Source organism: Elephas maximus, chromosome 6 (assembly GCF_024166365.1).
Source record: "Elephas maximus indicus isolate mEleMax1 chromosome 6, mEleMax1 primary haplotype, whole genome shotgun sequence".
Classification (NCBI taxonomy): Eukaryota; Metazoa; Chordata; class Mammalia; order Proboscidea; family Elephantidae; genus Elephas; species Elephas maximus.
The window spans coordinates 95,495,874-95,508,934 of NC_064824.1; the positions used below are offsets into that span (position 1 = coordinate 95,495,874).

Consider the following 13,061-nt stretch of genomic DNA (forward strand, 5'->3'; position numbering starts at 1 on the left):
ACATCTCCCTGAAATGACTTAACAAGCGCTTGAACTTCTTTCTGTCTTAATCCTGACTTGGTTAGTTCCCAAACAGAAGCTACAGTCACAGGGAAAAATACAGCCAGAACGTGGACTGGCAGTTATAAGAAGGTGAAATTTGCAAGACCTGAATCCCTCTGTAAGACCTTGTCCTCTCTGCTCAGAGGCATTCAGGATTCCACAGCCTGGCTAACAGGAGATAATGTCAGCAGGAATTTGGCGGGCTTGGGTTACACTATGCTCTGTAAGTTAATACAACAATAGAGAATACAACTGTAATGGGCTGTTCTGGCAGGGCCAGATTATTTGTCAACATGGTAATCATTAGCACCTTATTCATTATGAAACTGGAAAACAGTTTGGTTGGATTCCCTCAAGGGTCAGCTGCCAGATGCAAGCTCAGAGATGAAACCACCGTGCTCTTGCAATGATATTTCTTTAGGAACATAATATACAAATTGGATAAAGGATCCTTCAGAGAAAATAAAAGCCATGCAAATTGCAAGAGTATGCTTTAGTTTCCACAGTTGAATAAAATTTCTGAAGGATTTCTTCCTTTCTCTCCCATGCCCAAAGTCTTCCTAATTTGATGAGGAGAGGAGAAATTCTACAGCAACTGTTACCCAAAATTATACTAGAGAGATTAACAGCTGTGTAATTCCAAGACCAAACAGGTGTACAGGTCAAGATACATGAAACCACCAAGCCTCTTCCAGCTCCTTTGAATTAGCCAAAGTTAAAGACAGGCTGGTGGATTCCACGCCCATGTAAGGGTGATGTGAAACCAAAAAAAAAAAAAAGATTCCTACTCATAGCAACCCTACAGGACAGGGCAGAACTGCCCCATAGGGTTTCCAAGGCTGTACATCTTTATGGAAGCAGACTGTGCCATCTTTCTCCCTGTGCTGCAGTTGGGTTCAAACTGCCTACCTTTTGGTTAGAAGCCAAGCACTTAACCACTGTGCCACCACGGCACCAATGGGAGACCACATTTCTCAAATAATCACCAGCTCCCAAACGCCTGAGGAAAATGAGTGGGTCAACTTAATGCTGCAGAATTAAAACCTTCCCTTTCAGATGTAGGAAGAAAAAGTTGGGGTCTGAGACAAAGTTTAGGTTTACACATTCATAAAACAAACATTTCTCCTAGATTCAAAAGGTTTCTGAATACAACAGTTGGGTGGTGGGTATAGCTGATTGGGACCATGAGGTGTCATACCACAGAATTCTTTATTTTACACCCCTACTGACTGACTCTGACTACAATTTTCCAAGGGCCATTTTCAACTGCTGGGACAACCAGCCAGGTGCACCCTGGCTTTTAGTCATAGCCTGTGCCAGCACCTAACAATACATGTTTGTTTGGACCAGCATCTAACAATACATGTTTGTTTGAACCAACCCTGCAACATTTTTAGATTGTTAGAAGAAAGGCCTGTTCTTGAGAGCACGAGAAATGCCACACTGGATCTATGTGACTGTCAAGAGCATGGGGCACATACATTTTAGGCAAAGAACACTCGTTTCTTGGACAAAACCCACTTCAAGAACACAAAAACAACAAAAATTAGGGCAATGTGAATCTTCCTTGCATATCATAGCATACAGGTCTTATTTCCTTTCCACAATGCTCTCTTCACATCCGTTTGAATACATGTATCAGCTCCTACCTTTGCATAAATTCTACAGTTCTCCTTCACTACTGCAAACAAAAGGCACAATCTTATTACAGGTCTTTTGCATGCTCTGTGGGCAGATGCATTTCCTCCAGATTTGAATCTCCCCAAACAAAAAAGGAAGAGGAAGGAAGACAGCCTGTCTGCACACAATCTACAACTAGACGCCTGCATGTGCTCAGATTCATTTCAGGGATTTGTCTAGCAAACACTTAAGGGAGAAAGCACTACTGGTTTTAGAAACCTGTTTGGTGAGATGTACTGAACATACAGGATCCAAAAATGAAAGCACTGGCATTTTTAAATACAATGAAATACCTAAAATACATGAAAATAGAAAGAGAATGATATAATAAACACCAATGTACACACAAACCAGATTTAACATGGTTGCCACATTTACTTCTATTTTTTTTTTAAAAAATAAGTAAAATACTGTATAGAGATTTATAGTCCATTTATATCCTTCCAAGTTGACATCTCATTCACTCTGACTCCTCAGAGGCAACCACTATTCAGAAATTGACATGTTTCTTTTCCATCTATGTTTTTATATTTTTATGACATAGTCATGTATCCTAAACAAAATATAGTATTGTTACAGCATAATTTAAATATGTATATATACTCACATACACACAAATACATATACACACACATGTATGTGTGTGTTCATGTAGACCTTGTTGTTGTTATTAGGTGCCATCGAGCTGGTTCTGACTCATAGTGACCCCATGTACAACAGAACACTGCCTGGTCCTGTGCCATCCTCATAATCATTGCTGTTTGAGCCCATTGTTGCAGCCACCGTGTCAGTCCATCTTGCTGAGGGTTTCTCTCTCTTTCCATGACTCTCTACCAAGCATGGTGTCCTCCTGGAACTGGTCCCTCCTGATAACATGCCCAAAGTATGTGAGACGGTCTCGCCAACCTCGCTTCTAAGGAGCATTCTGGTTGTACTTTTCCCAAGGCAGATTTGTTCATTCTTCTGGCAACCCATGGTATATGTAGACCTTAAGGAACCAGCTTTTTTTTTTTACAATTAAAAGATATCAAAATGTACTGAATTTATCTACAATGCTGGGCCTGATTAATCAATCAGGAATCAGATTTTCAAAACAATGTAAAAGTTTTAATGGAGAGGTCATATTTCAATAAGAACAACTTCTTGCATTATCTTTCATATACTGATAAAATCAATGATCAAATAAACTTCTATAAGCATAAATAAAGACATTTTATTTGGGATCATTATAGTAGTTAACCTAGTAAATTGGTCATTTAAATTTTATCTGCAGTTGACTTTTGAGCACAGTGGTTATTTACCTGACAGAATCAGGAGGTCAATGATCTCTGCATCTCCCAGAAACGCGGCCACATGAAGCGGGGTCCGCTTCTCAGAATCCTAAAACAAACAACATCAAAGATGCATATGTCAGCGTCAGCTGGAGATGCCTTTAGAAGACATAGTAAGACGTGTCACTCACTCTGAGGTTAATGTTTGTGGAAGAGAGTAAAAGACCAAACACCTACTCAGGTGAGTTCTGGTTATACATTTTCTCCTAGCATACCCAACATTCACATGTATGAAACATTCCATTTTCTGTGTCTATACATGGTATTTTCCTCATTGCTCCTTTTACCAAAGCTCTGCTGAGGTCAAGGGTGGACCACTGCACACTGGATGATGAATTTCAATTTATTTTCAAACCTTCTGTATGGTAAAAAGAAGAAAAAAAACAAATAAAACCTTCCTACCTACCTTAGCAGCATAGTTCAAAGCTTTCAATGAGTTATTTTCTAAGGAAACACACTGGAAATTTTTCATAAGAACAGTAAGCAGAAGTACAATCATTTTCTCCTCTCTCTTCCCTTTTTTTTTTTTTTTTTATTCCCATTATCTCTTGCCTAGACCACTCCCCAGGAGTCCTTGAGTGGTATAGTCAACCTTCTTAGCTGCTAACTGAAAGGTTGGCGGTTTCAGTCTACCCAAAGGCACCTTGGAAAGTGGAAAGACTGGAAATCTACTTCCAAAATATTAATCACTGAAAACCCTACGGAGCACAGTTCTACTCTGACACACATGGAGTTGCCACAAGTTGGAGTCGATCTGAAGGCAACTAGTAACTGGTGGACAACTCCCCAGTCAGGTAATACTCACCAAATGTGCTAGGAACCAGATTCTGGGGATAGAGAGGGAATCAGGAAAGGCTAGTCTCTGCCCTCATGAAGCTTACATTTCATTGGGAAGCCAACAATAGTCATGGAAACAAATAAATACATAAAATTATTTCAGATGGTGATAAAGTCTGTGACAAAATTAAAACAGGCTAATTGAATCAAGTGACTAAAGGGATGGGAACTAGACTCATTCAAGTGGTTGTTAAGGCCCTTCTGAGGGATGTTGACATTTAAAGTGAGAACTGAGGTAGATACTACTACCTCTATTTCATAGATGAAGAAACTGTGGCTCAGATAAATTAAGAGCACTCCTCAAGAAGGCAGATTTGTTCATTCTTCCGGCAATCCATGGTAAATGTAGACCTTAAGGAACCAGCTTTCTTTTTACAATTAAAAAAATTAAAAGATATCAAAATGTACTGAATTTATCTACAATGCTGGGCCTGATTAATCAATCAGGAATCAGATTTTCAAAACAATGTAAAAGTTTTAATGGAGAAGTCTTATTTCAATAAGAACAACTTCTTGCATTATCTTTCATATACTGATATTTGACAATGATAGAATAAACTTCCATAAGCATAATAAAGACATTTTATTTGGGATCATTATAGTAGTTAATGTAGTAAATTGGTCATTTAAATTTTACCTGGGGTTGACTTTTGAACACAGTGGTTATTTACCTGATGGGAACCCAGGCCAGTCCGTCCTTGGTAAGGCCATTTAACACAATGTGCTGAGAGGAAGCATGATAACATGCAGGGGAAAAAATACTGCTTCCTTATCTGCATATTGGCCATAATGATATCTACCTTAGAAGACTGATAAAGGGATTCAAAATAATGTATGTAAAGCTGGAGGCACAGAACTTCGAAGGCAGTCATTATTATCACCAGCATAGATAGCTGTGTGATATCTCCCTTCCCAAACAGAGCTCCTTGAGTGTAGAGAATGGGTCTTACTCCTCTTTATCCCAATAGGAGCAGCATACTATGTGCTCAGCGTAAATCTGCTAAATTAAACTAGCCTACATGCATAGCCTCTTCCCCAAACTTTTCATTAACTATTCCATAACAATCATAACCAAAGCCTTTATGCTATGTCTCTAGGATATCTCCTAAAACTAGTATGCAGTTTAGTTTCATGATTCTTGGATTTGCTGTTGGTTTTAATCATCATTCCTGGTAACACTTGATTATACAATTGACCTAACAACCCTTGATTAGCCCAAGGATATTATTCTTTTTTTCTGACAGTTGAGGCCCTGTGTTCTTTCTCTGTCTCTTTTAGACTCTTGCTTTTAGGCATTTCATGACTTACTAACATCTAAAACAGATGGCAGGCAGACGACATTACAAGAATCGATCTTGAAGCTAGTCTATTTTGTTAGGAGGCCGGCTAAGTAGTTTTTATGAAGGGTTAGGCTAACATTAAGTGGATAAGAAGAGGGGTTTGAATTAGCTGAGAATTTATGTTGTCTGTGCATTGCTGCAGGCAATTCCCAAGAGTATTTAGAAATAGGTCTGTCATGCAACTATAAAATAACGATATGTGTTGGAAAGTTCACTAAGATATACAAACAGTTGGCCCTATTATAGCTGTATCATCCTTTCTTTGAAAAGAAGATTCTGTATTTGAAAACATGTTTGATTATTTAAGTATCAAGTGTGTTAATTTGTGCACTGAACTCTACTAATACCTGAGACTATGCTTTCACAAACATTCTTCTAAGTCTTCTGTTGATATTCCCACAAGCTCTTTTCATTTTAGTCTCATATTTCCTCCATATACCCAATATACCTACTTAAAAATTCCTCTTGGGTTTTGGGATAAAAGTAATATAATTGTATGTTTTTCTGTGAATTGAGTTGGTTCCAGGGCTTGGTTCAGCAAACTAAACCTTACCAAATTGATTTAAACAAAGGCTAACCCAACTCAAATTAATTATGACTTCATTTGACCTGAAGCAAAGTCAATGCTCTCTTTGAGAACCTGGCCTCAAATAAAAAGCCAAGAAATTTCTGCCATCCCTCCCTGCCTTGCAGATCTGGTTGGTCTTTCATACATGATTGGCTTTGCTAATTTCTGTGGCCCATTTTATGACACAACTTGTTCGAACTGAAGTTTCTAAATTATAAAAGGGTGTGTTGTGTGAGATCATACTGTAAAAATTCCTGATTGTGAATTCCAGTGCTCCTGTTAATACACATTTACAGTTTCTTGTAGCCTCCAGGACAGCTATATCAATCGATACTTGCCTTCCATGACAAGCCACAGACAGGTAACTGTAGCCAGGATCTTCATTGATGCAGCAGGTCTTTAGTTCTCCAAGGCAACAGAACCATATAAGCAACTATATGTGCTATTAAAATCTTAACCAAAATAAAAATGCATTTCTATTGAGAAAGTACCAAGGATTGCTAATGCCTGCTCCCTATTAAAGGCCCTGAGCAACTGTACAAGGATAAAGGGTAAATGGCTGGACCAGAGTAATCACCATACTTTACGAGGTAAAATCAACCAGGAGGCTACAGTTCACCCTTCTTCCTAAATATAGGGTGACTTTGTCACAAGCTAAATATGTGGAAAAGGAGATGCAGTGGAAGAAGAAGGAAGTGGAAGGCTCTGGGAAAAGAGAATGCTAATAATAGTACTAGTAAAAATTGATTCTAGGCCAACATATTGCTAGCAGAAAAAAACAAAATCTCTCTGGCAATTATGGAGTGCTTTAAAATTTTTTTTTCCCAAAGTGCCTTCTTATCTATTCTACTACTTGAGTCTCCTATCATCCCTATCATGAGAGATATGCCTATCATAATTATATTCTTAAGTCTTATTCAAAACTTATTATCACCATTTAAAAGAGAAGTACAGGTTGCATGACTCGCCCAACATAACAAATTGATGACAAAAAATTAGGCAGCCTAGTTTTCAACCTGACAACTTTTTTTCTCTATAAAAATAGGCAAAAGAACTTCGTCTTACAAATTACCTAAATCATCTAAAAATCCTTCTACTATAAACCCCAAGAAATCCTAGAAAAAATGCGACAAACATATAGTAAACATGTTTTAATGAGTGAAGGGGTGAATGTGTTTTATATGTGGCAAAGACATGAATTTTTTTAAAGGGTGGAATGTCATGGATTGAATTGTGTCCCCCCAAAATATGTATCACTTGTCTAGGCTAGATTCCCAGTATTGTGTGACTGTCCACCATTTTGTCATCTGATGTGCTTTTCCTATGTGTTGTAAACCTTACCTCTATGATGTTAATGAGGCAGGATTAGAGGCAGTAATGTTAATGAGGGAGGACTCAATTTACAAGATTGCATTGTGTTTTGAGTAATCTCTTGAAATATACAAGAGGGAAGCGAGCAGAGAGACATTGGACCTCATACCATCAAGAAAGCAGCACCAGGAGCAGAGAGTGTCCTTTGGACGTGGTTCTCCTGCACTGAGAAGACCAGAGGAAGATTAATGAAAGGACTTTCCTCCAGAGCCAACAGAGAAAGGCTTCCCCCAGAGCTGGCACCCTGAATTTGGACCTCTAGCCTACTACATTATGAGAGAATAAACTTCTCTTCGTTAAAGTCATCCACTTGTGGTATTTCTGTTATAGCAGCACTAGATGACTAAGATGGAATTTGGTACCCAGAATGGTGATAATAAGTTTTGAATAAGAATAACAGATACCTAAAATGTGGAAGCAGTTTTGAAACTGTGAATGGATAGAGAACTCAGAAGCAAGTGAGGAGAACTGTTAATACCAGAGATGGCGTAGATGGTGAGAAGCAGCAGCAGAGAAATGGCAGCAGCAGAGTAATGGCAGCAGCAGAACCAGGAGACCAGCCTGAGATGGGACTGAAGCTGACCCACAGAACGAGAGGGCTGAGAGACTTTGGCAGGAAGCTTCCTGGCAGAGTGGGGTGCCTTGAGCACTTATTGGTGGAGTTAAGCTTGCCAACCCACAGAACAAGAGAGCTGAGTGCCTTCCAGCAGAAGTTTACTGGTGGAATGTGGTGCCTCCAGGCACTTATTGGTAGAGCTACAGAGCTTTGAAATACTTGTCCCAGCAGGGCAGACACGGGTGGCGAGGCCCAAGGATCCGAGAGGCCAAGAAACCAGGAGGCAGAAGCTGCAGAGACAAAGAACACAGGAAGCACAGCTACCTCAGACTCAAAATGTATGGCCACAACCTCTGGGTTCTCAAAGGGTGGAGCCATGGCCTCTGGAGTTTCTAAGGGTGGAGTTCCCACTCATACGGACTAGGAGAGTGGGGCCTCCCAAAGCCGAGGGAGCAGAGTTGCCATTCCATTGGGCCTGGAAGGCAGAGCTGAAGCCCAGGGCTGAGGGGCTTCCACTCAGAATCCGGAGAGTATGGCCAACACCTAGAGTCTGAAGGGCAGGGCCACTGTGTAAATGGTCTCAGAGGGTAGAGGATTATTTTCAAGCCTTGAGGGTTAATGTAATGTTGTTCTGCTGACTTGCTTGATGCCTGTTATCCCTTCTTTCCCTCCAATTTCTCCCATTTGTAATGGAACCATCTAGCTTGTGACTGTTCCACCATTGTACTTTGGAAACAGATAACTTGTATTCTAGAATTCACAGATGAAGAGGAATTTTTAGATTTTGGACTTGGAATTGACTTAAGGCTTTTGATATGATATGAAGTGGTGAATGCATTTTACATGTGGCAAGAACATGAATTTTTGAGAGCCAAAGGGTGGAACGTTGTGGATTGAACTGTGTCCCCCCAAAATATTTGTCAACTTGTCTAGGCCATGATTCCCAGCATTGTGTGATTGTCCACCATTTTGTCATCTGATATGATTTTCCTATGTGTTGTAAATCTTAGCTCTATGATGTTAATGAGGCAGGATTAGAGGCAGTAATGTTAATGAGGCAGGACTCAATCTACAAGATTAGGTTGTGTCTTGAGTCAATCTCTTTTGAGATATAAAAGACAGAAGCAAGCAGAGAGACATGAGAACTTCATACCACCAAGAAAGCAGTGACAGAAGCAGAGTGCAGCCTTTGGGCCCAGAGTCCCTGCACTGAGAAGCTCCTAGACCAAAGGAAGACTGATGACAAGGACCTTCCTCCAGAGCCAACAGAGAAAGGCTTTCCCTAGAGCTGGTGCCCTGAACTTGGACTTCTAGCCTTCTAGACTGTTAGAGAATAAACTTCTCTTTGTTAAAGCCATCTACTTGTGGTATTTCTGTTATAGCATCACTAGATAACTAAAGAAATGAGCTTAAAAGAAATTAAATAATCTGGAACCAGAAATGAAGAGTAAACTGAGAACTAAAGCTGGAAGCACATGAGCTTATATTGCAGGGAACGGTTGACACACCACAGGCTTGGGATTTAACACTTGGAACTGCAACTGAGGCTCCACGTAAAGAAAGACTCTTGGAGTGGTCCTGAAGAAACACCTCTGTACTGAAATGAGGGGCTCAAAGAAAATCCAAAACCCATCGAGGCAGATGACAAAGAGATGTCTTGGCCTGGGCTCTTGGTGGAAGGAATAAAAATGTCTCCATTGAACATTTGCATCCACGGAGTCTGCCCTCATAGGGCTTGGGGTTTTGAATTCACACTACTTTTTTTTTTTTTTTATATGGTCCAGGAATTTTCAAGCCAAAAAACAGGCATACAAATTGGCTCTAGGCTGGTGAAATCCCTAGGGTGCCTGGAAGAAGAAATTAAATCTGAGAGATGTGCCATCAGTCTAAGCAAGCTAGGACATCCACAGATTAAATCCCCACAGAAGGTGAGCTCACAAGTCTGAGGCATAAGACCCATGTGGAAACAATTCACTGCAAGCAAAACTCGGCAGACATAACAACCAGCAAGAACTTGAGATAACAGAAGAATCAGAGATTATGAACAACGTTTAAAATCACTTAAGGCATGAAAATACTTGAAATCCCAAGGGGAAAACAAAACGCTATCTTTGAAAATGGACAAAATTTGAGAAAGAGATACAAAGAAAAGAGTTATGGGAAGCAGTACCAACTAATGATATTAGCAATCATCTAAGACTGATGAAAACAGGAAGAATGGGAAAAGGAATAAATCAGCATAGCGACTTTGGGTGACCTTACAGTGATGCTAAGGTCCCTAAGTGGTACACACAGTTTGCACTTGACTAACTGAAATGTTGGAAGTTTGATCCCACCCACAGGTATCATGGAAGAAAGGCCTGGAGATCTGCTTCCATAAAGATTACAGCCAAGAAAATCCTATGGAGCAGTTCTACTCTGTAACACATGGGGTCTCCATGAATTGGAACTGACTCGACAGCAATGGGTTTGGTTTGTCACAAGTTTACAGTGATGCTTTACAACCATTTATTAAACCATAAATATTTATTAAGCAGTTACTACTTGCCAGGCATCGTGGTAGGCACTAGGGATACAAAATGAAAAACATCCAGTATGCATCCTAAAGAAACTTACAGTCTAGTTACCAGTTTCCAAATTTAGGGCATCAGAACAAAGGCAAGAACAGGGATATGGCAATTAGTAATATTCCTGATGTTAAATGAGTTTTTAAAATCACTAAATGCATTGAGACAAATGTCTTAGTGAATACTGCCAAAAATACCATCCAACTCTGAATTGCCCTGGGAAGGAGTTTAAATTGACAAGAAAAGGTCTTTTCTGAATTGAGACAAAAACACAGCTTGCCCAGGACTTCCTAGAGGCCCTACTGGCTCTAACTTATCTGGGAATCTTGGAAGTCCTGGGCCAGATTTCGGATGAATTGCAGAGCCTAGCCTATATCTTACAGGCAGACTTAGGGGTAGTTTCTGGATCAAAGTTTGAATCCAAGACCAGGTCAGGACCAAAGTAACATTCAGGCATAAAGGCTGAGCTAAGTGCCCTATGGCATCTGCATTCACTTCCATCTTTTGTGCAACTGACAGCTGATGAATGGTCATACAGGTCTTTACAGCACCCATGAACACAGGAGGAGAAAATAATGCAAAACGAGTACAATAAGATCAACAAACAACGGAACTAGGTCATCAGCGTGTTTTTTAAAAGATTGTCCAAACATCACTAAAAGGAAGACCTTTTTCCATCACGCAGTAGCTCCGACTCCACAAATAGCCCTTTGCAAACAGATCCAGACCCTTAAGGAAACCCAGGCTTCTCCAGAAAGAAGGTAAGCCCTCCCTTTCTATGAATAGCCAAAGACACACATGGCTAGCTGGTGCCTGAGCTAAATTTGCAGTACGTGACAGAGAGATCAGGCGGAGGAAGTTTCTCAGCAGTCTGTTTACCAAAGATGAACAGATGAAAGAAAATAGGGGAACTTGAAGTATGTACACGTGAAGTGAGTTTGACATAAGCAGAGAGGCCATTCTGGCAGCTAAAAATTATACAGACAGGCAGACCAAGGGGGCAATCCAGTCTCTGTCTTGAAGATTAAGAATTATTCACTACACGGTGTGCAAATCCTCAGCTAGAAGTACGTGATCTAATCTGCATTATAATTACCTGTCATACACTAAAATAAACATTCCTCCCTATATATCAATATTTTATATATCAAGACAGAGAGATGGAGCAATATTACAAAAACAAGCCCTGCAAACCCTTCCTGTCATGAAATACAGAAGTTAAGTTCCAGTGGTCAATCCAAACTGCCACTAAACTAAAAAAAAAAAAAAGAAAATTTTTTTTTTTTTTTAAACTCGAAGCTGAGAAATAACTGAAAATTTAGGTCCAAGGAGATACCTAGTGAAACTCCAAACACAAAATAGGTACTTTGGAGACATTTCAAATCATGTGAGGAAAAAAGCCAAAAACATATTACAGAATTAAATGAAACAATACCCAAAATGGGAAGAATGTTTAGTCTTTAAGGTGGGAAATAAAAAAAAGAGAAAGGAAAGCAATGGAAACAAACCAAGCGTCATGTTCCTTTCTAAAAAGTTTATTTTAGAATTTTAGCATCTAATAAATATGGAGTACTAAAAATAATATAACAGACCTATCTATGTCCACAGCAAAATCAAGCTTTTAAACATTTTTCTATATCTGCTTCAGAACTCTGTTTAAAAAAAAAAAAAAGATTTAAGGGTAAGGTATTATGAGTATTGCAACTTACTTGCAAATAGTTCCGGAAATGTGTGCGTGTGAGAGAGAGAGAGAGAGCGCGCGAGTGAGCTAGCTTGGTTAGGTTGTTTTGAACTCTTCACTATTACAGAAGGTGTTGTAATGTGCATCTTTGTACACGCCTCTCTGCGCATATGTATGAGAGTTTCTCTAGAGCAGATATCAAGAAAAGGAAGTGTTTGGAGCTTAATAGCATATTCCTACTCAACTTCACTAGGTAGTGCTAACTCGCTTTCAAAAGTAGTTTTACCAATTTACATTCCCACCAGCCACATATGAGTTTATTTTCCCAACATCTTGCCAATATTTCGTGTTATCAGCCTTATTACTCTTTGCCAATGTGATGTGCCTGACATGGTATTTCATTGTTGCTTTAATTTGTGTTTCCCTAAATACATGTGAGGTTGAGATTCTTTTCCTATGTTTATTAAATGTTCTGGCTTCTTCAACTGTGAACTACCTGTACATATACTTCATCCATTTCTCTACTGAGTTATTAGTCTTTTTCTGGTGATGTATAGAGTTCTTTATGCTGCTTGATTTAATGTCAGTGAAAATGTAGCTTATGCCTTCACCTGGACATAAGAGAAATGAATCAATGTCTACTCCAAGGCACCACTGGAGGCTATTTTAGATTAACAATCATTATCCTTCATTCATGCATGATCCCATGGAGCTGGATTTTGCTTGGCTCAAGTTCTCCATGTCTTAAAGGCGACAGCAAATCTCCACCCTCACACACCCACACCATCAAACAACTGTATTCAGCCATTACCCTGTTGGTGTTTTCACCTGTCCATTTGAACGTAACAGGGATGCATGAGAAATACCAGTTTATTTTCCCATATCTAAAAAAGTTCAAATTAAGGTTTAAATCTCAAAGCTATATCTAACTTTAGGAACTGAACAAATAACACTCAAAAGAATTTAAAATGAAGGTAAAGGAAATGAGGACACCAAAGACATTTTCATTATCTCTGCCTTAGGTAACTAGACATTGGATATTTTTACTGCACTAATTAAAAAAAATAATAAAATAGCATACATTAAGC

The 13,061-nt window shown here is 39.3% G+C and overlaps 1 protein-coding gene across 4 annotated transcripts in view; it reads right to left on the reverse strand.

Annotated features, from left to right (window-relative positions):
• Positions 1–13,061, reverse strand: part of ANKRD44 (ankyrin repeat domain 44) — a 381,499-nt gene that overhangs the window by 176,543 nt on the left and 191,895 nt on the right. For all 4 annotated transcript variants that reach the window (XM_049888893.1, XM_049888894.1, XM_049888892.1 and 1 more), the window contains exon 3: positions 3,024–3,102. In XM_049888893.1, coding sequence (XP_049744850.1) covers positions 3,024–3,102 — 79 coding nt within the window. The remainder of the gene's footprint in view (positions 1–3,023; positions 3,103–13,061) is intronic.